This window comes from Nerophis lumbriciformis, linkage group LG38 (assembly GCF_033978685.3).
Source record: "Nerophis lumbriciformis linkage group LG38, RoL_Nlum_v2.1, whole genome shotgun sequence".
Classification (NCBI taxonomy): domain Eukaryota; kingdom Metazoa; phylum Chordata; class Actinopteri; order Syngnathiformes; family Syngnathidae; genus Nerophis; species Nerophis lumbriciformis.
This window is the reverse complement of record NC_084585.2, coordinates 2081086-2107425: the sequence shown is the minus strand read 5'-3', so window position 1 is coordinate 2107425 and position 26340 is coordinate 2081086. Positions and strand designations below refer to the sequence as shown.

Here is a 26340-nt window from a genome sequence, read left to right as displayed (position 1 = left end):
AACCCTCACTGGAAACGTGTCCGACTTACTGCCGGCAATGCGGACCAAGCTCTGACACTGATCATACAGGGAGCGAACTGCCACAATAAGACAGTCCGTTACCCCATACTCTCTGAGCACTCCCCACAGGACTTCTCGGGGTACACGGTCGAATGCCTTCTCCAAGTCCACAAAGCACATGTAGACTGGTTGGGCAAACTCCCATGCACCCTCAAGGACCCTGCCGAGAGTATAGAGCTGGTCCACAGTTCCACGACCAGGACGAAAACCACACTGTTCAATATTTATTTAAGTAAAATTTCTGCTTACAGAAATGAGAGTCCATTTTAATTTTGGTTTATTTAATTAGGATAACAAAGTTGTTTACCTTCCAATATTAAACAATTATACAGTAATGAGACATAAACGTTTATATCCCTTTATATCCACATTATAAAAAAAAAAGGAAGCGATTTCTTGTGTGAATGCAACCTGACCTGACGTCGCACTTCAGTGTTTACAGAAACACAAATGGCTTCAGCTTGAGTCGGTCTCAGTACTCGCTCATTTGTGAAAGTCAACATTTTCTCAACCAAATTATTGCGTTTAGAGAATGAAGAAGCATACCTGCCAACTTTTGAAATCAGAAAAGCCTAGTAGCCAGGGTCCAGGGGCCGCAGGCCCCGGTAGGTCCAGGACAAAGTCCTGGTGGGGGGTTCAGGCTTCGCCCCCCCGACGCAAAATGATTATTAGCATTCAGACAGGTTAAAATGTTGCTAAAACCATCACTTTTCTATCAGTCACAGTGACTTTTCAAAACAAAAATATTACAGCAAAAATCATATGGGTTGATTGACATGTTTATTCTGTAAGCTAACTTCAATAGTTTGAAATTATTCTGACAGTTAATGCCAGTTATCCTGTCAACCTTTCACAAGACTTCAATTTGTTCATTGAAAGTATAAACAGTATAAACACTTTTTACAGTAAACAAATGGTAAAACAGTACTAAACAATTCCATTAAAAAAAAATTGGTGTCATGATTAACTTTCTGTCCAAGCTTGTATAATCTACTGCCTTGTTCAATTGTAAAAAATATTCTGTGCCTAAAATTCACATTTCTATCACAATTATCATACTGTAAACATGGTAAGCTAACTTCATTAAAATTAATAGTCCTGTCAATAGCATGGAATTACAATTCAAATGTAGTTTTTTTGTAAGCCTTTCAAAAGAATTCAAAATATGAAAAATGAATGAAAATTAATTGAAGCCATCAGACACTTGAAAAGTGGCACATCACATCTCTAATGTAATCATTTGAACTTTTCAACAGAAATAGCACTGCAAAAATATTAAGGACATACTTCTGTATTTTGGTAGTTATGCTGTCAACATTTAACAAGATTTCTTCAACTTGGACTTGAAAGCATAAATAGTATAAACACTTTTAACAGTATAACAGTACTAAACAATTCCAATAGATAACATTGGTGTCATTACCTTTTTGTGGCTAAAATCCGAAAAACGTTGAAAGTTTTCCACTTGTATCGCTAGCAACGGCATTAGACTTGTGTTTTTTTGTCCCAACGTGGTCTTTTACATCGCTAATTCCTCCGTGTCCGATGGAAAAATCTTGTCTGCACAAGGTGCAATTCGCGTAGTTTTCACCCTTTTTGGAACGGATAATTATTCCCCGGATAGGCTTTTGAATATTCTTCACGGAATGACTGCAGTTTTCTTTTCGGTTTAAGACTCGTTTGCGATTTTTCTCCGGCTGATTCCATGATCGTTCGCTCGTTTGGAAACAATGGCAACTGGTGCCTCGTGCTTGGCAGCGGTGCTATAAATAGCCTCGCGCATTTAAAAAAAAATTTTTTTTTTAATGAATGAAAAACCGTATTTTTTATCACTGCAACCGTAACCCGGAATAGGTTGATGAAAACCGTACTAATTACGGGAAAACCGGAGTAGTTGGCAGGTATGAAGAAGGAAGCGGACAAGTATTTTGTCTCTGGCAGATGTACGGGATAAGTTGCTCCGATGTCTGCTTGAGGAGCGTGTCTGTGGGGGGGCAGTCGGAGACAGGAGTGGTGGAACTTTCACGTGAGTTCCTAAAACATTTTATTTCCACCTGTTTTCTGCTCCGTTGTCAGCTATACATTTTGTAACCGACTATTTTGGCGAATGATTATGAAGCTTATCGCTCTTTGATGACGTTTTAGTTGGATGAATGCGACATGAGCGCGGGAGAGTTCACATCGAGGACAACATCGCGTATGTATCCGATCTATTTCCGCATACGAAAGAAAAAAACCTCAAAGTCAAATCGATGTCGATTAATCGTGCAGCCCTACAGGCGAGTAATGACCTGTGATTATTCCAAATTTAAAAGTGTGATTAATTTGATTAAAAAAAGGAATCATTTGACTGCTCTAATAATTGTTATAAATAATAATTGTTGTGAAATAATGAATTGTCATGCCTGCACTCAGACGAGGGACCTCCCTGTACGTGTCCGCTGTGTGCGTCTGACTGGAGCAGCTGTGTGCCTCACAGTGAAGGTCTGCAGCTGTCCCGGGACCTGGGGGCCACCTACCTGGAGTTACCCTCGCTCAACCATGTGTTCGTGGGTCGCTACTTTGGCAGCGTGGTACACACACACACACACACACACACACACACACACACACACACACACACACACACACGCACTGACACGCACTCACACACACAAAAACACACACTCACACACACACACACGCACTTTCTTGTGTTTGTTACCTTCTTGAGACCACTGAAAAATGCATTACCTCTTTAGGACCACCCTTTCTAGATATATAAAGATTTGTATTTATAACAATAATAATATATACATACTATGCAAATATACAAAAGGTAAGCTTTTAGTTATTTTATTTTAATTATTTTGTTTGTAATTGGTTTTTAATCTTCATTGTTTACTTAAGTTATTTGAGAACGGCCTACGGATCACGATTGAAGCCAACAAGCAAACCGTCAACTTCCTCGACGTCACTTTCAACCTGAGAAATAACAGCTACCAACCATTCACGAAATCCAACACAACACTCCAATACGTGCACCATGACAGCAACCACCCACCCACCACCACGAAAAGAATACCTACCGGAATTAATAAAAGGCTATCGATGCTGTCATCTAGCAAAGCTGAATTTGACCAAGCAACCCCCCCGTACCAAAAAGCCCTTGATGAAAGCGGATACAATTTCACCCTCACCTATGAACCCACGCCAGGAAACCAACCAAAAAAGAACAGAAAACGAAACAACATCATCTGGTACAACCCCCCATACAGCAAAAACGTCTCAACTAACATTGGCCACAAATTCCTCACTCTGATTGACAAACACTTTCCCAAAGGCAACAGCCTAAGAAAAGTATTCAACAAGAACAACATTAAATTGAGCTACAGCTGTATGAACAATATACGACAAATTATCTCAAACCACAACAAAACAATTGCAAATGAGCCGTCGGCCCCCGGACAGAGCGACCCCAAAACCAACAAAGGCTGTAACTGCCGCAAGAAACCTGATTGCCCTCTCAACGGGGGGTGCTTACAAACATCAGTTGTCTACCAATCTAAGGTAACACGCAAGGACATTAACACATCCGACACATATGTAGGATTAACCGAGGGAGAGTTTAAAACCAGATGGAACAATCACAAGGCTTCTTTCAGGAACCAAAACCTGCGGAATACCACAGAACTCAGCAAACACATTTGGGACCTCAAAGACAATAATGTTGAATATTCAATAACATGGCAAATTCTTGCATCCAGCACACCTTACAATAGTGGTAATAAAAGATGCAACCTATGCTTGAAAGAGAAACTGTTTATTATTTACCGTCCAGACCTGTCATCCCTCAACAAGCGCAGCGAAATTGTATCAGCATGCCGCCACAGACGGAAACACCTCCTAGGTAACACATGAGCCAATCACCACGCCCCTACACCAGCCTGTACCCACCCACTCTGTGCCCTATATAAACCATGGTATGTGAATGCTCCCATTAAAATCTCCTGATGATTGAGGGAACCCCCTCATGAAACAGGCCTGTAGAGATGAAATAGTCTTGTGATTTTTTTTCCCACACATACATATATTGCGCTCTACTACGGTATCGAGCACTATTTTTTGGATAACCTTATTAAGACATATATATATATATATATATATATATATATATATATATATATATATATATATATATATATATATATATATATATATATAAAAGAAATACTTGAATATCAGTGTTCATTTATTTACACATATACTTGTTGAGTTAAGGGTTGAATTGTCCATCCTTGTTCTATTCTCTGTCACTATTTTTCTAGCCATGCTGAACGTCCTCTCTGATGATGCATTGCTGTGTGGCACGCACAAAAGTGCTTTCATCAAATGCACTAGATGGCAGTATTGTCCTGTTTAAGAGTGTCACAACATTGCTGTTTACGGCAGACCAACTGCTTTACGGCAGACCAAAACATGACTGCTGTTGTTGTGTGTTGTTACCGCGCTGGGAGGACGTTAATGAAACTGCCTAACAATAAACCCACATAAGGAACTAAGAACTCGCCCTCCATCATTCTACAGTTATAACGTCATTGGGCAGGCACACCGCGGACCGGAGTCGGCCTGAATTTCGGGAGATTTTCGGGAGATAATTTGTCCGGAAAATCCGGGAGGGTTGGCAAGTATGGTATATACATATTTATTTATTTATTTAAATACATTTTGACCAAAGGGGGAGCATTTCAATTTCTTACACACACCTGTTATTACATATACTGGCCAGAGGGGGAGCACTTCAAATTTTTACACACACTTGTTATTTCATATGTTGCCCAGAGGGGGAGCACTTTTAAAAGCGACACACAGTCAATTAGAAAAATCCCTCCTCTTTGGGACCACCCTCAATTTGATAGATGTCACCAGCAGGGGTGCAAATGAGACATTGTCTATTACATGCAATGTTATTGGGACCATGATTTATGTCATCACTTGTTCACACCTCCTCATATGGAAGATACTTTTCCTTCTTCATGTCTCAAGAAGGGTAGAAATACAAGAACACACCCACACCCACACACACACGCACATTCTTGTGTTTGTTACCTTTATGAGACCTCTGAAAAATGCATTACCTCTTTAGGACCACCCTTTCTAGATATATAAAGATTTGTATTTATAACATTAATAATATATACATACTATGCAAATATACAAAAGGTAAGCTTTTAGTTATTTTATTTTATTTTTTTTGGTTTGTAATTGGTTTTTAATCTTCATTATTTACTTTAAGTTATTATAGTATGTCTCTACATGCATATTTATTTATTTATTTAAATTAATTTTGACCAAAGGGGGAGCATTTCAATTTCTTACACACACTTGTTATTTCATATGTTGACCAGAGGGGGAGCACTTAAAATTTTTACACACACATGTTATTTCATATGTTGACCAGAGGGGGAGCACTTTTAAAAGCGACACACAGTCCATTTGAAAAATCCCTCCTTTTTGGGACCACCCTCAATTTGATGGATGTCACCAGCAGGGGTGCAAATGAGACATTGTCTATTACATGCAATGTTATTGATTTATGTCATCACTTGTTCACACCTCCTCATATGGAAGATACTTTTCCTTCTTCATGTCTCAAGAAGGGTAGAAATACAAGAACACAACTACACACACACACACACACACGCACATTCTTGTGTTTGTTACCTTCTTGAGAACTCTGAAAAATGCATTACCTCTTTAGGACCACCCTTTCGAGATATATAAAGATTTGTATTTATAACATTAATAAAATATGCATACTATGCAAATATACAACATGTAAGCTTTTAGTTATTTTATTTAATTTTTTTTGGTTTGTAATTGGTTTTTAATCTTCATTATTTACTTTAAGTTACTATAGTATGTCTCTACATGCATATTTCTTTATTTATTTAAATTAATTTTGGCCAAAGGGGGAGCATTTCAATTTCTTACACACACTTGTTATTTCATATGTTGACCAGAGGGGGAGCACTTTTAAAAGCGACACACAGTCAATTAGAAAAATCCCTCCTTTTTGGGACCACCCTCATTTTGATAGATGTCACCAGCAGGGGTGCAAATGAGACATTCTCTATTACATGCAATGTTATTGGGACCATGATTTATGTCATCACTTGTTCACACCTCCTCATATGGAAGATACTTTTCCTTCTTCATGTCTCAAGAAGGTTAGAAATACAAGAACACACACACACACACACACACACCACTGTTGAGTTGCTTCTCACCTCAGGCTTATTCATTTTTAAGATAGTACAGCTTTTGATGGGGGCCATTTGTTCCCTAAGTAAAGCACCGATACGTAACAACACTTATTTTTGTACCTTGTCTTTGAAAAAGTGTGTGTCTCTCCTTGTGTACTGTTCAGCTGGAGTACTTCATGATTCAGTGTCTGAAACACAAAGTCAAAGAGAAGCCAGAGAAGAGGCGAGGAAATAAAATCAACGAGCTCCGTCCGCCTCACTTGGAACAACCAGGTCAGTGGACTATTTCAAAACTATTTATGATTGTGTTTTCATGGAAGTGGCATTTGAGTTTTGTCCTTTAATGTTTTCATCGAGCGTTTGCCTTTTCCGTCCGGCGGAACTTAATAGATAGTAAAAAAGGTTTGGTCCAGATCAATATTTCCTTTTCCTTAGACGGGAAACAAAGTGTAAAGTCGACTACTTTGCTTAGCTAATGTTTAAATCAATTTGAGTCTGGACTGTTTTTTACCACCAGACAGAGCAACAACAATTGGCAGTTATAGTGGGATTAGTCAGGATTACTTATTATTAATCTTATCTTTCACCAAACTAATTTAATCAGTGTTGGAATTTGACCTCAGCGCAACACAGTAAAACTTTTTTTTAATTTTTTATGTATTTATTTGACAGGGACTGTAGAATGAAACATTGCTACCCACAGGTAAGCCATGTCAGAGTACCGTATTTTCCGCACCATAAGGCGCCCTGGGTTATAAGCCGCGCCTTCAATGAACGGCATATTTCAAAACTTTGTCCACCTATAAGCCGCCCCGTGTTGTAAGCCGCATCTAACTGCGCTAAAGGAATGTCAAAAAAACAGTCAGATAGGTCAGTCAAACTTTAATAATATATTAAAAACCAGCGTTCTAACAACTCTGTTCACTCCCAAAATGTACGCAAATGTGCAATCACAAACATACGTATATCAACATGGACAGAGCTGCGTGAAAAAAGCCACCCGGCCTCTTCGCGTAAACTTAAACTTACCTTAACCACTCGCTCATCTTTTCTTCATCCATCCCTTCGAGTTAGCTTTTATGATGACGCCGACTGAAAAGGTCTCTTTTGGCAAGGTCTTCCTTTTGAATATCACCATGGGTGGAAGTTTCTGGCCATTAGCATGGCAAGCTAGAACCACAGTGAAGGATGACTTCTCATTCCCTGTGGTGCGAATATTCACCGTACGTGCTCCCGTTGTATCCACAGTGCGGTTCACAGGAATATCAGTTGCTGTGAAATAGTAATCCGTGTGCGGATGGAGAGATTGCGTCTTTTCATGAACCGGATCCCTGACGCTTAGTAGGAGCCATTTTGTGGTCTTTACAGATGTAAACACACAAAGGAAATGAAACGTACGGTGATATCCGCGCGCTTTTTCTTCTTCTACGCGGGCGGGTGGTTGCTTACAGTAGAAGAAGAAGCGCTTCCTGTTCTATGGGGGCGGGTGCTTACCTTGGCGGTTGCTTGCGTAGAAGAAGAAGCGCTTCCTGTTCTACCAGGAAAAAAGATGGCGGCTGTTTACCGAAGTTGCGAGACCGAAACTTTATGAAAATGAATCTTAATATTAATCCATATATAAAGCGCACCGGGTTAAAAGCCGCACTGTCAGCTTTTGAGTAAATTTGTGGTTTTTAGGTGCGGCTAATAGTGCGGAAAATACGGTAAAGAAGGAAAAAAACATATATTAGTCGCACTGGAGTATAAGTCGCATTTTTGGGGGGAAATGTATTTGATAAAAGCCAACAGCAAGAATAGACATTTGAAAGGCAATTTAAAATAAATCAAGAATAGTGAACAACAGGCTGAATAAGTGTACGTTTTATGAGGCATAAATAACCAACTGGTATGTTAACGTAACATATTATGGTAAGAGTCATTCAAATAACTATAACATATAGAACATGCTATACAATCTGTCACTCCTAATCGCTAAATCCCAAGAAATCTTATACGTCTAGTCTCTTACGTGAATTAGATACATAATATTATTTGATATAATCTGTTAATAATTTCACACATAAGTCGCTCCTGAGTATAAGTCCATACCTGCCAACTACTCCGGTTTTCCCGTAATTAGTACGGTTTTCATCAACCTATTCCGGGTTACGGTTGCAGTGATAAAAAATACGGTTTTTCATTAATTAAAAAAAAATATTTTTTTTAAGTTTTATTCACGAAATCGCGTAACAACAATCACAATCGACACTGCTTCCCGTAATCGAGCCATTCCGAATGCCATGCGCGAGGCTATTTATAGCACCGCTGCCAAGCACGAGGCACCAGTTGCCATTGTTTCCAAACGAGCGAACGATCATGGAATCAGCCGGAGAAAAATCGCAAACGAGTCTTAAACCGAAAAGAAAACTGCAGTCATTCCGTGAAGAATATTCAAAAGCCTATCCGGGAATAATTATCCGTTCCAAAAAGGGTGAAAACTACGTGAATTGCACCTTGTGCAGACAAGATTTTTCGATCGGACACGGAGGAATTAGCGATGTAAAAGACCACGTTGGGACAAAAAACCACAAGTCTAATGCCGTTGCTAGCGATACAAGTGGAAAACTTTCAACGTTTTTCGTCGCCCAAACAGATTCTTTGGATGTGATAAATGCCGAAGTTTTATTTACGGAGGCAATAATTGAGCAAACAAAAAGGTAATGACACCAATGTTATCTATTGGAATTGTTTAGTACTGTTATACTGTTAAAAGTGTTTATACTATTTATGCTTTCAAGTCCAAGTTGAAGAAATCTTGTTAAATGTTGACAGCATAACTACCAAAATACAGAAGTATGTCCTTAATATTTTTGCAGTGCTATTTCTGTTGAAAAGTTCAAATGATTACATTAGAGATGTGATGTGCCACTTTTCAAGTGTCTGATGGCTTCAATTAATTGTCATTAATTTTTCATATTTTGAATTCTTTTGAAAGGCTTACAAAAAAACGACATTTGAATTGTAATTCCATGCTATTGACAGGACTATTAATTTTAATGAAGTTAGCTTACCATGTTTACAGTATGATAATTGTGATAGAAATGTGAATTTTAGGCACAGAATATTTTTTACAATTGAACAAGGCAGTAGATTATACAAGCTTGGACAGAAAGTTAATAATGACACCAATTTTTTTTTTAATGGAATTGTTTAGTACTGTTTTACCATTTGTTTACTGTAAAAAGTGTTTATACTTTCAATGAACAAATTGAAGTCTTGTGAAAGGTTGACAGGATAACTGGCATTAACTGTCAAAATAATTTCAAACTATTGAAGTTAGCTTACAGAATAAACATGTCAATCAACCCATATGATTTTTGCTGTAATATTTTTGTTTTGAAAAGTCACTGTGACTGATAGAAAAGTGATGGTTTTAGCAACATTTTAACCTGTCTGAATGCTAATAATCATTTTGCGTCGGGGGGCGAAGCCTGAACCCCCCACCAGGACTTTGTCCTGGACCTACCGGGGCCTGCGGCCCCTGGACCCTGGCTACTAGGTTTTTCTGATTTCAAAAGTTGGCAGGTATGAGAAGGTGGCGTGCAGTTCAAAAAATGTAAGTGGTTATGCAGAGAGCAAGCACAGCAGAAATAAAAAGGCAGCAGTGTAACACATGCTCGCTGACAAAAGGGCAGTAATCCAGGTGAACCTGAGCAGACTTGATGAGAAATAGAAAACAGGTGTGCGGGCGGGAAAATAAACAGAAAGAGAAGGTGCAGCAGAACAAGGAGTCCAACCAAACTACGAGCACCGGGACAGGAAATGATGCAGAAAACAGGAAAATAACTAACAAAGTGTCATATTGACAAAGACATTTAGGAACAGACAGCGAAGAGGCACGTCTGATATTCAAAAATAAATACTTCCACTGGGGGTGTGGGGGGCCCACAAAAGTGAATACACGGTCACCTTTGAGCTTGTGTTTTGTCTTTGGCACATTAAAAGCCTGACCTGAATGAGCGGGTGCAGCAGCTCAGAGAGGTAGGGTGGGGCCAGGTGATAAAGGGATTTAAAAACAAATGAAATAGTTTTAAAATTCATCCTAAAATGTATTGGCTGTGGGGACAAGCTAAAATGAGGAAAATGTGCTAATATTTTCGAGTGCATGAACAGGGTTTCCCCTCAATGTAACAGATCATGACGCAAAATTGAAGCCGTCACACCTTAAAAATAAGATTTCAATACTTAAAAAATTAATTAAAATAATATTATGTGTTTTAGCTTCCAGAAGAAGTCAAAAGTCTGACACTATTTTTAACTTTTATTGCCAATCTTTTGCTAAAAACCGGCCCAATTCCAACAGGTATTCCCTCTTATGTCTCCGTGCTTCCCCAGACAACATTTCCCTCATCCACGGTGTGTTCACAATCGTGGGAACAATGAACACAAAATCAAAACCACACGAACATAAAACATTACCACCAGCAGGTCGTTACAGTATGAATATATATATATATATATATATATATATATATATATATATATATATATATATATATATATACAAACCCCATTTCTATATGAGTTGGGAAATTGTGTTAGATGTAAATATAAACGGAATACAATGATTTGCAAATTATTTTCAAGCCATATTCAGTTGAATATGCTACAAAGACAACATATTTGATGTTCAAACTCATAAACGTTTTTTTTTTTTTGCAAATAATCATTAACTTTAGAATTTGATGCCAGCAACACGTGACAAAGAAGTTGGGAAAGGTGGCAATAAATACTGATAAAGTTGAGGAATGCTCATCAAACACTTATTTGGAACATCCCACAGGTGTGCAGGCTAATTGGGAACAGGTGGGTGCCATGATTGGGTATAAAAGTAGATTCCATGAAATGCTCAGTCATTCACAAACAAGGATGGGGCGAGGGTCACCACTTTGTCAACAAATGCCTGAGCAAATTGTTGAACAGTTTAAGAAAATCCTTTCTCAAGCAGCTATTGCAAGGAATTTAGGGATTTCACCATCTACGCTTCGTAATATCATCAAAGGGTTCAGAGAATGTGGAGAAATCACTGCACATAAGCAGCTAAGCCCGTGACCTTCGATCCCTCAGGCTGTACTGCATCAACAAGCGACATCAGTGTGTAAAGAATATCACCACATGGGCTCAGGAACACTTCAGAAACCCACTGTCAGTAACTACAGTTGGTCGCTACATCTGTAAGTGCAAGTTAAAACTCTCCTATGCAAGGCGAAAACCGTTTATCAACAACACCCAGAAATGCCGTCGGCTTCGCTGGGCCTGAGCTCATCTAAGATGGACTGATACAAAGTGGAAAAGTGTTCTGTGGTCTGACGAGTCCACATTTCAAATTGTTTTTGGAAACTGTGGATGTCGTGTCCTCCGGACCAAAGAGGAAAAGAACCATCCGGATTGTTATAGGCGCAAAATTGAAAAGCCAGCATGTGTGATGGTATGGGGGTGCATTAGTGCCAAAGACATGGGTAACTTACACATCTGTGAAGGCGCCATTAATGCTGATAGGTACATACAGGTTTTGGAGCAACATATGTTGCCATCCAAGCAACGTTACCGTGGACGCCCCTGCTTATTTCAGCAAGACAATGCCAAGCCACGTGTTACCCCCGGACTGTTGAACAACTTATGCTGTACATCAAGCAAGAATGGGAAAGAATTCCACCTGAGAAGCTTCAAAAATGTGTCTCCTCAGTTCCCAAACCTTTACTGAGTGTTGTTAAAAGGAAAGGCCATGTAACACAGTGGTGAACATGCCCTTTCCCAACTACTTTGGCACGTGTTGCAGCCATGAAATTCTAAGTTAATTATTATTTGCAAAAAAAAAAAAAAGTTTATGAGTTTGAACATCAAATATGTTGTCTTTGTAGCATATTCAACTGAATATGGCTTGAAAATGATTTGCAAATCATTGTATTCCGTTTATATTTACATCTAACACAATTTCCCAACTCATATGGAAACAGGGTTTGTATATATATATATATATGTATGTGTGGGAAAAAAAAAATCACAAGACTATTTCATCTATTTTCATCATCTGGTACAACCCCCCATACAGCAAAAACGTCTCAACTAACATTGGACACAAATTCCTCAATCTGATTGACAAACACTTTCCCAAAGACAACACCCTAAGAAAAGTATTCAACAAGAACAACATTAAATTGAGCTACAGCTGCATGAACAATATACGACAAATCATCTCAAACCACAACAAAACAATTGCAAATGAGCTGTCGGCCCCCGGACAGAGCGACTCCAAAACCAACAAAGGCTGTAACTGTCGAAAGAAACCTGATTTCCCTCTCAACGGGGGGTGCTTACAAACATCAGTTGTCTACCAATCTAAGGTAACACGCAAGGACATTAACACATCCGACACATATGTAGGATTAACCGAGGGAGAATTCAAAACCAGATGGAACAATCACAAGGCTTCTTTCAGGAACCAAAACCTGCGAAATACCACAGAACTCAGCAAACACATTTGGGACCTCAAAGACAATAATGTTGAATATTCAATAACATGGCAAATTCTTGCATCCAGCACACCTTACAATAGTGGTAATAAAAGATGCAACCTATGCTTGAAAGAGAAACTGTTTATTATTTACCGTCCAGACCTGTCATCCCTCAACAAGCGCAGCGAAATTGTAACAGCATGCCGCCATAGACGGAAACACCTCCTAGGTAACACATGAGCCAATCACCACGCCCCTACGCCAGCCTGTACCCACCCACTCTGTGCCCTATATAAACCATGGTATGCGAATGCTCCCATTAAAATCTCCTGATGATTGAGGGTACCCCCCCTCATGAAACAGGCCTGTAGAGATGAAATAGTCTTGTGATTTTTTTCCCACACATACATATATATATATATATATATATATATATATATATATATATATATATATATATATATATATATATATATATATATATATATAGAGTCTTTGTTTGTTTACTTACTACTAAAAGACAAGTTGTCTAGAATGTTCACTATTTTATTTAAGGACTAAATGACAATAATAAACATATGTTTCATGTACCCTAAGATTTTTTGTTCAAATAAAAACAATAATGACATTTTTTGTGGTCCCCTTTATTTAAAAAAGTATCGAAATACATTTTGATACCGGTACTAAAATATTGGTATGGGGACAACCCTAGTATACATTTTTTTAGCCTTTTTAAAGAAAATCGCATCATCACAGCAAATTACACGATGATGTCATGGTGACCACGCCCCCACGGCCACGGGTATCTTGGCAATATCGGGGAAACCCTGGCCCGTTGAAAGATGCGCAACAGCATTTTTGCGCCAGCTGACAACGTACGATGCAGGTCCAGCTAACCCAAAGCCAAAGCACATTACATCCATCCATCTGAGAGACGATAAAGGCGTGGATTAGCCTATCAAAGTGCTTTATTGGGGCCAGCTGCGGCAATTTAAAAAAAGCTACATTTTACGACAGACTATCCAGCTTTAAATTGAACTGTCATTTTATCCCCAAATGTGTTGATGTTATAAAGGACTGTGATCTACAGGCAGGGTCTCTTGGCTCCACCAAAAACCATCACTTCGTTATTTTTTTAATTAAAATGTAAAAGTTAAGAGCCGTCCAGGCCTTTATGTTCAAACAACTGAGAAAAGGCTGGAAAAGTCTTTTAAAGGGGAATTTTGCCTATTGTTCCCAATCATTATGAGCGACAATAACACACCTTTTATTTCAAAGATGATAAATGCTTGGAAGATGGGAGTCACCATTGTATTACCGGATTTTGCTCATCCTAATCATTGCCAGTAGGGCTGCAGCTAACGATTATTTTTCTATCGATTAATCTATAGATTATTTTTTCGATTAATCGGTTAATCTATAGATTATTTTTTCGATTAATCGGTTAATCTATAGATTATTTTTTTCGATTAATCTATAGATTATTTTTCCTTTTACCGATTTTTTTTTTAATTTAAAATGAAGAGGAAAAAATAAATGTAGGCCAGTTTTTTCAAAAGGCATGGCTTTTATTTACAAAAAAAAAAGTATGGCCACTCAGTCAACATTGACAACAACATGACAAAATATTCTGTAACAATGTAAACATTTAAAACTTTTAACATTTAACAAAATTAAAAGTAGCTTATTTGCTTTTTAATGTGCAAATATAAAAGTAAACATCCAGTGCAAATCTTAATATTCTGGAATAGTATAAGCATTTCAAAAGTAAAAGTATTGCTTATTTTGCTTTAAAATGTGCAAAAATAAAGATAAACATCCAATACAAAAAAGTGCAAAACGGAAATATTCTGTAACAAGTGTAAACATTTCAACAAAAGTAAAAGTATTGCTTATTTGCTAAAATGTGCAAAAATAAAGCTAAACATCCAATACAAAAAAGTGTACAGTGTAAACATTTCAACAAAAGTAAAAGTATTGCTTATTTTGCTTAATAACACAACAATGATAGTATGATTAAAGTGAAAGTTAATTGTTGGTTTGTACATAGTATATGTAACTGTTAATGTTGTAAAAGGTATTTGCACAACTAATTAACGTTAGCGTTTGTGACACGTCTTGTGCCGTGGGGTTCTTTCAGGACCGACAGACTGAACGCCAGACGGCTTTGCCAGGTTTACAATCTTTTAATTTTACACAAAGTCTTTTCTCTTCCAACTGCGCGGATCGCGCACCTGGGCACGATTGCGGCGTCGCTCCCGGCGCGCCCCGCCTCGCCGCTCGCTCGCCGCCGCCGCCTCTCCACAGCGTTAAAGAGGAGCGCGTCTTTGTAAACACTGAACAGGCACGCCAAACGCGCCTCTCAGAGCGAAACGGTGCTTTAGTTTATGAATTTACAACGCAGATACAAATGACACATTCATGTTTTTGTGTAATAATGACAACGTATACGCACGCGGACGATTGACTTGTTGATGGTGATGGCAAGAACGCTGTCGGGGGTTTTCTTTTCAAATGTTCGTTCATAGCCGTTGTGCTGCTATGATAGGCCATTTCCGCTCGACACAGTGTGCATACAACAACATTATTAGGCCGTTTATTGAAATACTCCCACACTTTTGACAACTTTTGGCGTGCTTTTTTCCCCTCGCTCGCATCGTCTGCTTTGCGCTCCGCCATGACAGTAAAGTAGAGTGACATAAATATGCGACGCGCCGACGCACAAAAACGGCGTCGACGTATTTACGTAACCGATGACGTCGACTACGTCGACGCGTTGTTTCAGCCTTAATTGCCAGAACTAATTCCTGGGCGCATTTATGTCCGTTTCCATAGTAGTGCACTTCCGACTTCTGGCAACAAATGTGTGTTCCTACTTCCAGAAACAAAAGCGTGAGTGTCTCTTAATCATGGCAGATTCGGTAACAAACAACGAAGATGACTATTTTTGGACCAATGAGGATTCACAACCTTATACTTTTGAAGCTGAGTATACTGAGGATGAACTACTCCTTCAGGAAGCCAGCACGAAGGAAGGGTGAGACGTTGGAGCAGAGGGAAGTCGAGAGAGTGAGGTGAAAGTGACTCGAAGCTGCAGAATGTGGAACTTAAAGCCATGCTATTTCGACATAAATGGAAGGCTTACTCAAATAAACCGGAAAAAACGTCCCTGGCCAGCTGGACCAAACCGTGTCATGAAGTCGCACTTTATATCGATCACAACAGTACGCTGTCTGGCTAGCAAGAAATAATACTTCACAGATACTGTAATATAATTGTTCATGTTTTTGCTGTCCTATCACAGTGTTGCGCATTACAAACTCAAACGCGTTTCGTGTTGTCGTAGAAGCTAGCTTATCTCTTTTAGTAGCGAGCTTTTACGGCTAATACCGTAGTACTCCGATGTGTTACTACGCTAGAAAAAGAGTTCCTCGGTGTTTGCTCTTACAATAACAATGTCGCTACAGCTTGGTTATTATACGGGCTACGGAACGTAAATGAAGTACCGTATCTTTCCGACCATAGGGCGCACCGGATTATAAGGCGCACTGCCGATGAGCGGGTCTAGTCAGGTCTATTTTCATACAAAAGGTGCATTGGATTATAAGGCACATTAAAGGAGTCATATTATTAGGATTATTTTCTAAATGTAAAAGACTTCCTTGTGGTCTACATAACATGTAATGGTGCTTCTTTGCTCAAAATGTTGCATAGATGATGTTTTACACATCATCTTCAACTCACTTTCACTTCAGGATGCACCGTTTTGTGGGCGCTCTTATTTACGTGCCTCCACTTGGACAGCGTCTTCTCCCTGTTGTAGCGGTGTAGCGTGCAAGGACGGGAGTGGAAGAAGTGTCAAAAGATGGCGCTAACTGTTTTAATGACATTCACACTTTACTTCAATCAATAACGGAGCAGCATCTCCTCATCCGTGGCTCACTAGTGCAACAACAACGCCCGGAACTCTCTAATAACTAAAGTTCCTTGGGTGAATAATGTAAACTCACTATACCGGTAGTTTTTAGTGCATCCATAGTGAGTCTACTGACAGATATAAGTTAGAACTTTACGCTACTTTACAGGTAAAAGCCAGTAAATTAGAATATTTTGAAAAACTTGATTTATTTCAGTAATTGCATTCAAAAGGTGTAACTTGTACATTATATTTATTCATTGCACACAGACTGATGCATTCAAATGTTTATTTCATTTAATTTTGATGATTTGAAGTGGCAACAAATGAAAATCCAAAATTCCGTGTGTCACAAAATTAGAATATTACTTAAGGCTAATACAAAAAAGGGATTTTTAGAAATGTTGGCCAACTGAAAAGTATGAAAATGAAAAATATGAGCATGTACAATACTCAATACTTGGTTGGAGCTCCTTTTGCCTCAATTACTGCGTTAATGCGGCGTGGCATGGAGTCGATGCGTTTCTGGCACTGCTCAGGTGTTATGAGAGCCCAGGTTGCTCTGATAGTGGCCTTCAACTCTTCTGCGTTTTTGGGTCTGGCATTCTGCATCTTCCTTTTCACAATACCCCACAGATTTTCTTTCTATGGGGCTAAGGTCAGGGGAGTTGGCGGGCCAATTTAGAACAGAAATACCATGGTCCGTAAACCAGGCACGGGTAGATTTTGCGCTGTGTGCAAGCGCCAAGTCCTGTTGGAACTTGAAATCTCCATCTCCATAGAGCAGGTCAGCAGCAGGAAGCATGAAGTGCTCTAAAACTTGCTGGTAGACGGCTGCGTTGACCCTGGATCTCAGGAAACAGAGTGGACCGACACCAGCAGATGACATGGCACCCCAAACCATCACCCAACCATGCAAATTTTGCATTTCCTTTGGAAATCGAGGTACCAGAGTCTGGAGGAAGACAGGAGAGGCACAGGATCCACGTTGCCTGAAGTCTAGTGTAAAGTTTCCACCATCAGTGATGGTTTGGGGTGCCATGTCATCTGCTGGTGTCGGTCCACTCTGTTTCCTGAGATCCAGGGTCAACGCAGCCGTCTACCAGCAAGTTTTAGAGCACTTCATGCTTCCTGCTGCTGACCTGCTCTATGGAGATGGAGATTTCAAGTTCCAACAGGACTTGGCGCCTGCACACAGCGCAAAATCTATCCGTGCCTGGTTTACGGACCATGGTATTTCTGTTCTAAATTGGCCCGCCAACTCCCCTGACCTTAGCCCCATAGAAAATCTGTGGGGTATTGTGAAAAGGAAGATGCAGAATGCCAGACCACCCAAAAACGCAGAAGAGTTGAAGGCCACTATCAGAGCAACCTGGGCTCTCATAACACCTGAGCAGTGCCAGAAACTCATCGACTCCATGCCACGCCGCATTAACGCAGTAATTGAGGCAAAAGGAGCTCCAACCAAGTATTGAGTATTGTACATGCTCATATTTTTCATTTTCATACTTTTCAGTTGGCCAACATTTCTAAAAATCCCTTTTTTGTATTAGCCTTAAGTAATATTCTCATTTTGTGACACACGGAATTTTGGATTTTCATTTGTTGCCACTTCAAATCATCAAAATTAAATGAAATAAACATTTGAATGCATCAGTCTGTGTGCAATGAATAAATATAATGTACAAGTTACACCTTTTGAATGCAATTACTGAAATAAATCAAGTTTTTGAAAATATTCTAATTTACTGGCTTTTACCTGTATAGCTGGAACAGTGTATGAAAGGCCTCTTCTCGAATGAAGAGGAAGAAGAGAAGAAGGCCTAAAACTGAATGACTACAAAACCGATGCCAGCAGATGGATAATGACTAAAAATGAAATAGCCCTCAATGACCAAATTCCAAGCATGCTTTTACACTTCCTGAAGACAACAGTGAAGGCAGCATCGCCTCCAAATAAGCAAGCGAGAGACATCGTCTGCAGTGAAAGCCTTCCCCGCCAATTTGTTGACAGTCCTTCCTCCATACCAAATTTATATTTTCACTCCCAAGTTTAAATTTGATCCCACGATCACACTCCTCAGACTTCCCGGTAAGGTCTATTCAGGTGTACTGGAGAGGAGGCTACGCCGGATAGTCGAACCTCGGATTCAGGAGGAACAGTGTGGTTTTCGTCCTGGTCGTGGAACTGTGGACCAGCTCTATACTCTGGGCAGGGTCCTTGAGGGTGCATGGGAGTTTGCCCAACCAGTCTACATGTGCTTTGTGGACTTGGAGAAGGCATTCGACCGTGTCCCTCGGGAAGTCCTGTGGGGAGTGCTCAGAGAGTATGGGGTATCGGACTGTCTGATTGTGGCGGTCCGCTCCCTGTATGATCAGTGTCAGAGCTTGGTCCGCATTGCCGGTAGTAAGTCGGACACGTTTCCAGTGAGGGTTGGACTCCGCCAAGGCTGCCCTTTGTCACTGATTCTGTTCATAACTTTTATGGACAGAATTTCTAGGCGCAGTCAAGGCGTTGAGGGGATCTGGTTTGGTGGCTGCAGGATTAGGTCTCTGCTTTTTGCAGATGATGTGGTCCTGATGGCTTCATCTGGCCAGGATCTTCAGCTCTCACTGGATCGGTTCGCAGCCGAGTGTGAAGCAACTGGGATGAGAATCAGCACCTCCAAGTCCGAGTCCATGGTTCTCGCCCGGAAAAGGGTGGAGTGCCATCTCCGGGTTGGGGAGGAGATCTTGCCCCAAGTGGAGGAGTTCAAGTACCTCGGAGTCTTGTTCACGAGTGGGGGAAGAGTGGATGGTGAGATCGACAGGCGGATCGGTGCGGCGTCTTCAGTAATGCGGACGCTGTATCGATCCGTTGTGGTGAAGAAGGAGCTGAGCCGGAAGGCAAAGCTCTCAATTTACCGGTCGATCTACGTTCCCATCCTCACCTATGGTCATGAGCTTTGGGTTATGACCGAAAGGACAAGATCACGGGTACAAGCGGCCCAAATGAGTTTCCTCCGCCGGGTGGCGGGGCTCTCCCTTAGAGATAGGGTGAGAAGCTCTGTCATCCGGGGGGAGCTCAAAGTAAAGCCGCTGCTCCTCCACATGGAGAGGAGCCAGATGAGGTGGTTCAGGCATCTGGTCAGGATGCCACCCGAACGCCTCCCTAGGGAGGTGTTTAGGGCACGTCCCACCGGTAGGAGGCCGCGGGGAAGACCCAGGAGACGTTGGGAAGACTATGTCTCCCGGCTGGCCTGGGAACGCCTCGGGGTCCCACAGGAAGAGCTGGACGAAGTGGCTGGGGAGAGGGAAGTCTGGGCTTCCCTGCTTAGGCTGCTGCCCCCGCGACCCGACCTCGGATAAGCGGAAGAAGATGGATGGATGGATGGTTTAAATGTGATGACATTTCAAGCAGCATGTTGCATTGAAATAAACATCTTCACCGTCTCAATAGTCGTATATTCATCCCTGCGCTTTGCTGCTATGCTTGTAAATATGACATAATGACCGACTGTTTGAAATGCTGCCAAAAAGGCCTGCAAGAACACAAAAAAGCAATCTACTTATGGTGTGGTTGTAGGGAACGCTCGGTTTGGACCAAAATGTGAGCAGACATAATGAATGAATGAATGGTGACCTAATGGGACTCTGATTGACCAACTATCCATTATTCAAGGGTTGTCCCAATACCAATGTTTTGGTACCGGTACCAAAATGTATTGCGATACTTTTCTAAATAAAGGGGACCACAAAAAAATGTCATTATTGGCTTTATTTGAACAAAAAATGTTAGTGTACATGAAACATATGTTTATTATTGTCATTTAGTCCTTAAATAAAATAGTGAACATACTAGACAACTTGTCTTTTAGCAGTAAGTAAACAAACAAAGACTCCTAATTAGTCGTATGCAGTAACATATTGTGTCATTTATACACCTATTATTTTCTACACATTATGAGGGACAAACTGTAAAAATGAATGATTAATCTACTTGTTCATTTACTGTTAATATCTGTTTTAACATGTTCTATCTACACTTCTGTTAAAATGTAATAATCACTTATTCTTCTCTTCTTTGATACTTGACATTAGTTTTGGATGATACCACACATTTAGGTATGGATCTGATACCAAGTAGTTACAGGATCATACATTGGTCATAATTTAAGTTCTCATGTGTCCAGGGACATATTTACTGACTTTATAAATATATGAATTAAGAAAAAAAGGAACAATTATAAAAAATATTGATGTAATCATAGTAGTATCGACTAGATACGCTCTTGTACTTGGTATCATTACAGTGGATGTCAGGTGTAGATCCACCCATGGCATTTGTTTACATTGTGAGCTATTGTATCCTCCTACGGTGTGTAGTAGAGATGCGCGGTTTGCGGGCACAACCGCGGAGTCCGCGAATTATCCGCGGATCGGGCGGATGAAATTAAAACAAATTAGATTTTAAATAGATTCAGGCGGGTGGCAGTTAAACCAATTGGTAAATATATATACATAGTTAAATGTTGTTACCCACATACGAAAAACGAGCAGGCACCTGCTGCATATGCCACAACAGAAGAAAAAAAAAGAAAAGAGATGGACACTTTTACGGAGCGGAGAAGTGACGCCTCGCCGGGGTCCGGGACCGAGGCCCCTTCCCCCGAGAGGGCCCCACCGGGAGCCGTAGCTGAGGCGATCCGCGAGAAGGGCCCGACGCACGTCCAGGGTCACCACCGCGCCCACCGCACCGACACCCCGCCTCGTCCGCCTTCGCCGCGGCCGGCGTCACGCGCAGCAGGTAAGCAGCTTACCTGCCCGCCACCCCCGTGGCCGGGGGCTCGTAACAGGGGTCACTCCGCGCGCTCCGCCCGCGCAGCTTACCTGCCCGCCACCCCTGTTGCCGGGGGCGTGTAACAGGGGTCGCTCCACGCGCAGTGCGCTCACGAAAGGGGTGGGGCTCACCCTGGTTGATATAGACAGCAGCTAGGACGGTGGCCATGGAAGTCGGAACCCGCTAAGGAGTGTGTAACAACCCACCTGCTGAATCAACTAGCCCTGAAAATGGATGGCGCTGGAGCGTCGGGCCCATACCCAGCCGTCGCCGGCAGCGAGACGCACTTGGAGGTGCGCTCAGCGCGGCTCCCATATGATTGCGCACTGGTGTGCGTCTGGGTCGTGACAGCGTGGCAAGCGAAAGTCTATGCTGCATTGGATCAGTCTCCTTTCTTTAACAGGCAAAAGCTTTATAACCTCACCATACCTGCCAACTTTTGAAATCAGAAAAACCTAGTAGCCAGGGTCCAAGGGCCGCAGGCCCCGGTAGGTCCAGGACAAAGTCCTGGTGGAGGGTTCAGGGCTTCGCCCCCCGACGCAAAATGATTATTAGCATTCGACAGGTTAAAATGTTGCTAAAACCATCACTTTTCTATCAGTCACAGTGACTTTTCAAAACAAAAATATTACAGCAAAAATCATATGGGTTGATTGACATGTTTATTCTGTAAGCTAACTTCAATAGTTTGAAATTATTTTGACAGTTAATGCCAGTTATCCTGTCAACCTTTCACAAGACTTCAATTTGTTAATTGAAAGTATAAACAGTATAAACACTTTTTACAGTAAACAAATGGTAAAACAGTACTAAACAATTCCATAAAAAAAAAAATTGGTGTCATTATTAACTTTCTGTCCAAGCTTGTATAATCTACTGCCTTGTTCAATTGTATAAAATATTCTGTGCCTAAAATTCACATTTCTATCACAATTATCATACTGTAAACATGGTAAGCTAACTTCATTAAAATTAATAGTCCTGTCAATAGCATGGAATTACAATTCAAATGTAGTTTTTTTGTAAGCCTTTCAAAAGAATTCAAAATATGAAAAATTAATGAAAATTAATTTAAGCCATCAGACACTTGAAAAGTGGCACATCACATCTCTAATGTAATCATTTAACTTTTCAACAGAAATAGCACTGCAAAAATATTAAGGACATACTTCTGTATTTTGGTAGTTATGCTGTCAACATTTAACAAGATTTCTTCAACTTGGACTTGAAAGCATAAATAGTATAAACACTTTTAACAGTATGTCGTGCTGTGAAATACAGCCGACAGGATTGCGCACCAAACACGAAGCAAGGCCAAAGCGCATGCATGGTGCAGGAGAACAAAGGACTTCTTTCATTTAAGGTTTGTGATAAACCATCAAACTCATTCGTTAAAAGGACTCTATAGTAATATAAAGCGAATTTTTCTGGACATTATCATGCAAGAAAAGTTTATTTTTGGGACCGCGATCACCGCGTAATGATTTTTAAAGGTTGCATTACAAACATTTAACTGTCCCATGTGATCAGCCAGTGCGATTGGAAGTCCATGCTCAATTATTGCCTCCGTAAATAAAACTTCGGCATTTATCACATCCAAAGAATCTGTTTGGGCGACGAAAAACGTTGAAAGTTGTCCACTTGTATCGCTAGCAACGGCATTAGACTTGTGTTTTTTTGTCCCAAGGTGGTCTTTTACATCGCTAATTCCTCCGTGTCCGATCGAAAAATCTTGTCTGCACAAGGTGCAATTCGCGTAGTTTTCACCCTTTTTTTTTTTTTAATTAATGAAAAACCGTATTTTTTATCACTGCAACCGTAACCCGGAATAGGTTGATGAAAACCGTACGAATTACGGGAAAACCGGAGTAGTTGGCAGGTATGCCTCACTAATGCCTTGCATCGTCTATATTAGATATATAACAACGGGCGGGTGCGGGCGGATGGCGGGCGGGTGCAGTTCTGATCAAACGTTACATCGGGTGGATGGTTGACGACTTTCTGATGCGATTGCGGATGAAATAATTGCCTATCCGCGCATCTCTAGTGTGTAGTGAAGCATGTTTAGCTGTTCCTCATCCTCCAGTGATAATGTTACTTGTAAGAAACGTACTTTATTTGTCACCATGGAGGCCAGGATTGGTGATTTAGAAGTAGCTAAAACACTGTTAGCTAGCCATGTGTTAGAGCAGCTCTTCCTGAGGGTGTTTCAGTGTTATAACTTCACCTTTATCTTGACTTTTTACACCAAAATGCGTCCATTCTCCCTTTTCTGTCTACACACTGTGTCTGCTTGTAAGTACTCTGTGTGTGTGCGCTGCCCAACATGCTCCTCTGCTCCTAAAACCAGCAATGTCACCACGTGACGATGATGCACCGTCATGACCGTTAAAAATACCTGAAAAATACCCGGACATTAAGGCTCGCCGTCGTCACGTGGTGACATTGCTGGTTTTACGAGCGGAGGAGCATGTTTGGCAGCGCACACACACAGAGTACTTACAAGCAGACACAGCGTGGAGAAATAAGGCTTAAAAACTGAAACGCCGCTCTACATCATTTTTTAATTTCCTGAGGGAACTCTCCTGAAGGATCAATAAAGTACTATCTATCCATCCATCTATCTATCTATCTATCTATCTATCTATCTATCTATCTATCTATCTATCTATCTATCTATCTATCTATCTATCTATCTATCTATCTATCTATCTATCTATCTATCTATCTATCTATCTATCTATCTATCTATCTATCTATCTACAAGAAGTGCTTTAAAACATGGCTAGCTAGCTAGCGGCTAGCATCCATCCACAGTGTTTTAGCTACCATATTTTCCGCACCATAAGGCGCCCTGGGTTATAAGCCGCGCCTTCAATGAACGGCATATTTCAAAACTTTGTCCACCTATAAGCCGCCCCGTGTTGTAAGCCGCATCTAACTGCGCTAAAGGAATGTCAAAAAAACAGTCAGATAGGTCAGTCAAACTTTAATAATATATTAAAAACCAGCGTGATGTGGGCGCGCATGGAGTCGTATATCAACATGGACGGAGCTGCGTGAAAAAAGCCACCCGGCCTCTTCGCGTAAACTTCCCTTAACCACTCGCTCATCTTTTCTTCATCCATCCATCCCTTCGAGTTAGCTTTTATGATGACGCCGGCTGGAAAGGTCTCTTTTGGCAAGGTCTTCCTTTTGAATATCACCATGGGTGGAAGTTTCTGGCCATTAGCATGGCAAGCTAGAACCACAGTGAAGGATGACTTCTCATTCCCTGTGCTGCGAATATTCACCGTACGTGCTCCCGTTGTATCCACAGTGCGGTTCACAGGAATATCAAAAGTCAGTGGAACCTCGTCCATGTTGATAATGTTCTCTGGCCGGATCTTTTTTTCAGCTATCTTGTTTTTACAATATGCACGGAAAGTAGCCAGCTTTTCTTGAAAGTCTTTAGGCAGTTGCTGTGAAATAGTAGTCCGTGTGCGGATGGAGAGATTGCGTCTTTTCATGAACCGGAAACCTGTCGCTTAGTAGAAGCCATTTTGTGGTCTTTACAGATGTAAACACACAAAGGAAATGAAACGTAATATCCGCGCGCTTCTTCTTCTTCTACGCGGGCGGGTGGTTGCTTACAGTAGAAGAAGAAGCGCTTCCTGTTCTATGGGGGCGGGTGCTTACCTTGGCGGTTGCTTGCGTAGAAGAAGAAGCACTTCCTCTTCTACGGGGAAAAAAGATGGCGGCTGTTTACCGTAGTTGCGAGACCGAAACTTTATGAAAATGAATCTTAATATTAATCCATATATAAAGCGCACCGGGTTATAAGCCGCACTGTCAGCTTTTGAGTAAATTTGTGGTTTTTAGGTGCGGCTAATAGTGCGGAAAATACGGTACTTCTAAATCACTAATCCTGGCCTCCATGGCGACAAATAAAGTAAGTTTCTTACAACTATCATTATCACTGGAGGACGAGGAATAGCTAAACATGCTTCACTACACACCGTAGGAGGATACAATAGCTCACCTGCTAACAACAAGCTAGCGCTCCTGAGTGTAAACTAATGGGTGTATCTTTACATACATCCACCATAACAATACCAAATACAAGAGCTGTATCTAGTCCAAACTACAATAACTACATCATTATTTTTTATCATCACAAAGTGTTTGGTCATTTTTAAAATTGTTTATAAAGTCAGTAAATATGTCCCTGGACACATGAGGACTTTGAATATGACCAATGTATGATCCTGTAACTACTTGGTATCACATCCATACCTAAATGTGTGGTATCATCCAAAACTAATGTCAAGTATCAAAGAAGAGAAGAATAAGTGATTATTACATTTGAACAGAAGTGTAGATAGAACATGTTAGAAGAGAAAATAAGCAGATTTTAACAGTAAATGAAGAAGTAGATGAATAATCAATTTTTACAGTTTGTCCTTTATAATGTTGACAACATAGAATGGGAAATGACACAAAATGTTACTGCATACATTTTCTTACTTCTAAAAGAGAAGTTGTCTAGAACCTTCACTATCTTATTTTATGACACAATTCTTCTTTGATTGCAATAGAAAATGTTTAATGTATCATAAGATTTTTGGTCAAAATAAAGCCAATAATGACATTTTTCTGTGGTCCCCTTTATTTTGAAAAGTATCGGAATACATTTTATTTGAATGACTCTTACCATAATATGTTACGTTAACATACCAGTTGGTTATTTATGCCTCATATAACGTACACTTATTCAGCCTGTTGTTCACTATTCTTCATTTATTTTAAATTGCCTTTCAAATGTCT

The 26340-nt window shown here is 40.5% G+C and overlaps 2 protein-coding genes across 3 annotated transcripts in view; one reads left to right on the top strand and one right to left on the bottom strand.

Annotated features, from left to right (window-relative positions):
• Positions 1 to 26340, bottom strand: part of nudt2 (nudix (nucleoside diphosphate linked moiety X)-type motif 2) — a 298883-nt gene that overhangs the window by 90751 nt on the left and 181792 nt on the right. The gene's annotated exons all lie outside the window — the stretch shown is intronic.
• rhobtb3 (Rho related BTB domain containing 3) overlaps positions 1 to 26340 on the top strand; it is a 118213-nt gene that overhangs the window by 39957 nt on the left and 51916 nt on the right. Inside the window, exons 4-5 of the mRNA XM_061932249.2 lie at positions 2476 to 2633; positions 6470 to 6578. Of these exons, the coding sequence (XP_061788233.2) occupies positions 2476 to 2633; positions 6470 to 6578 (267 nt within the window). The remainder of the gene's footprint in view (positions 1 to 2475; positions 2634 to 6469; positions 6579 to 26340) is intronic.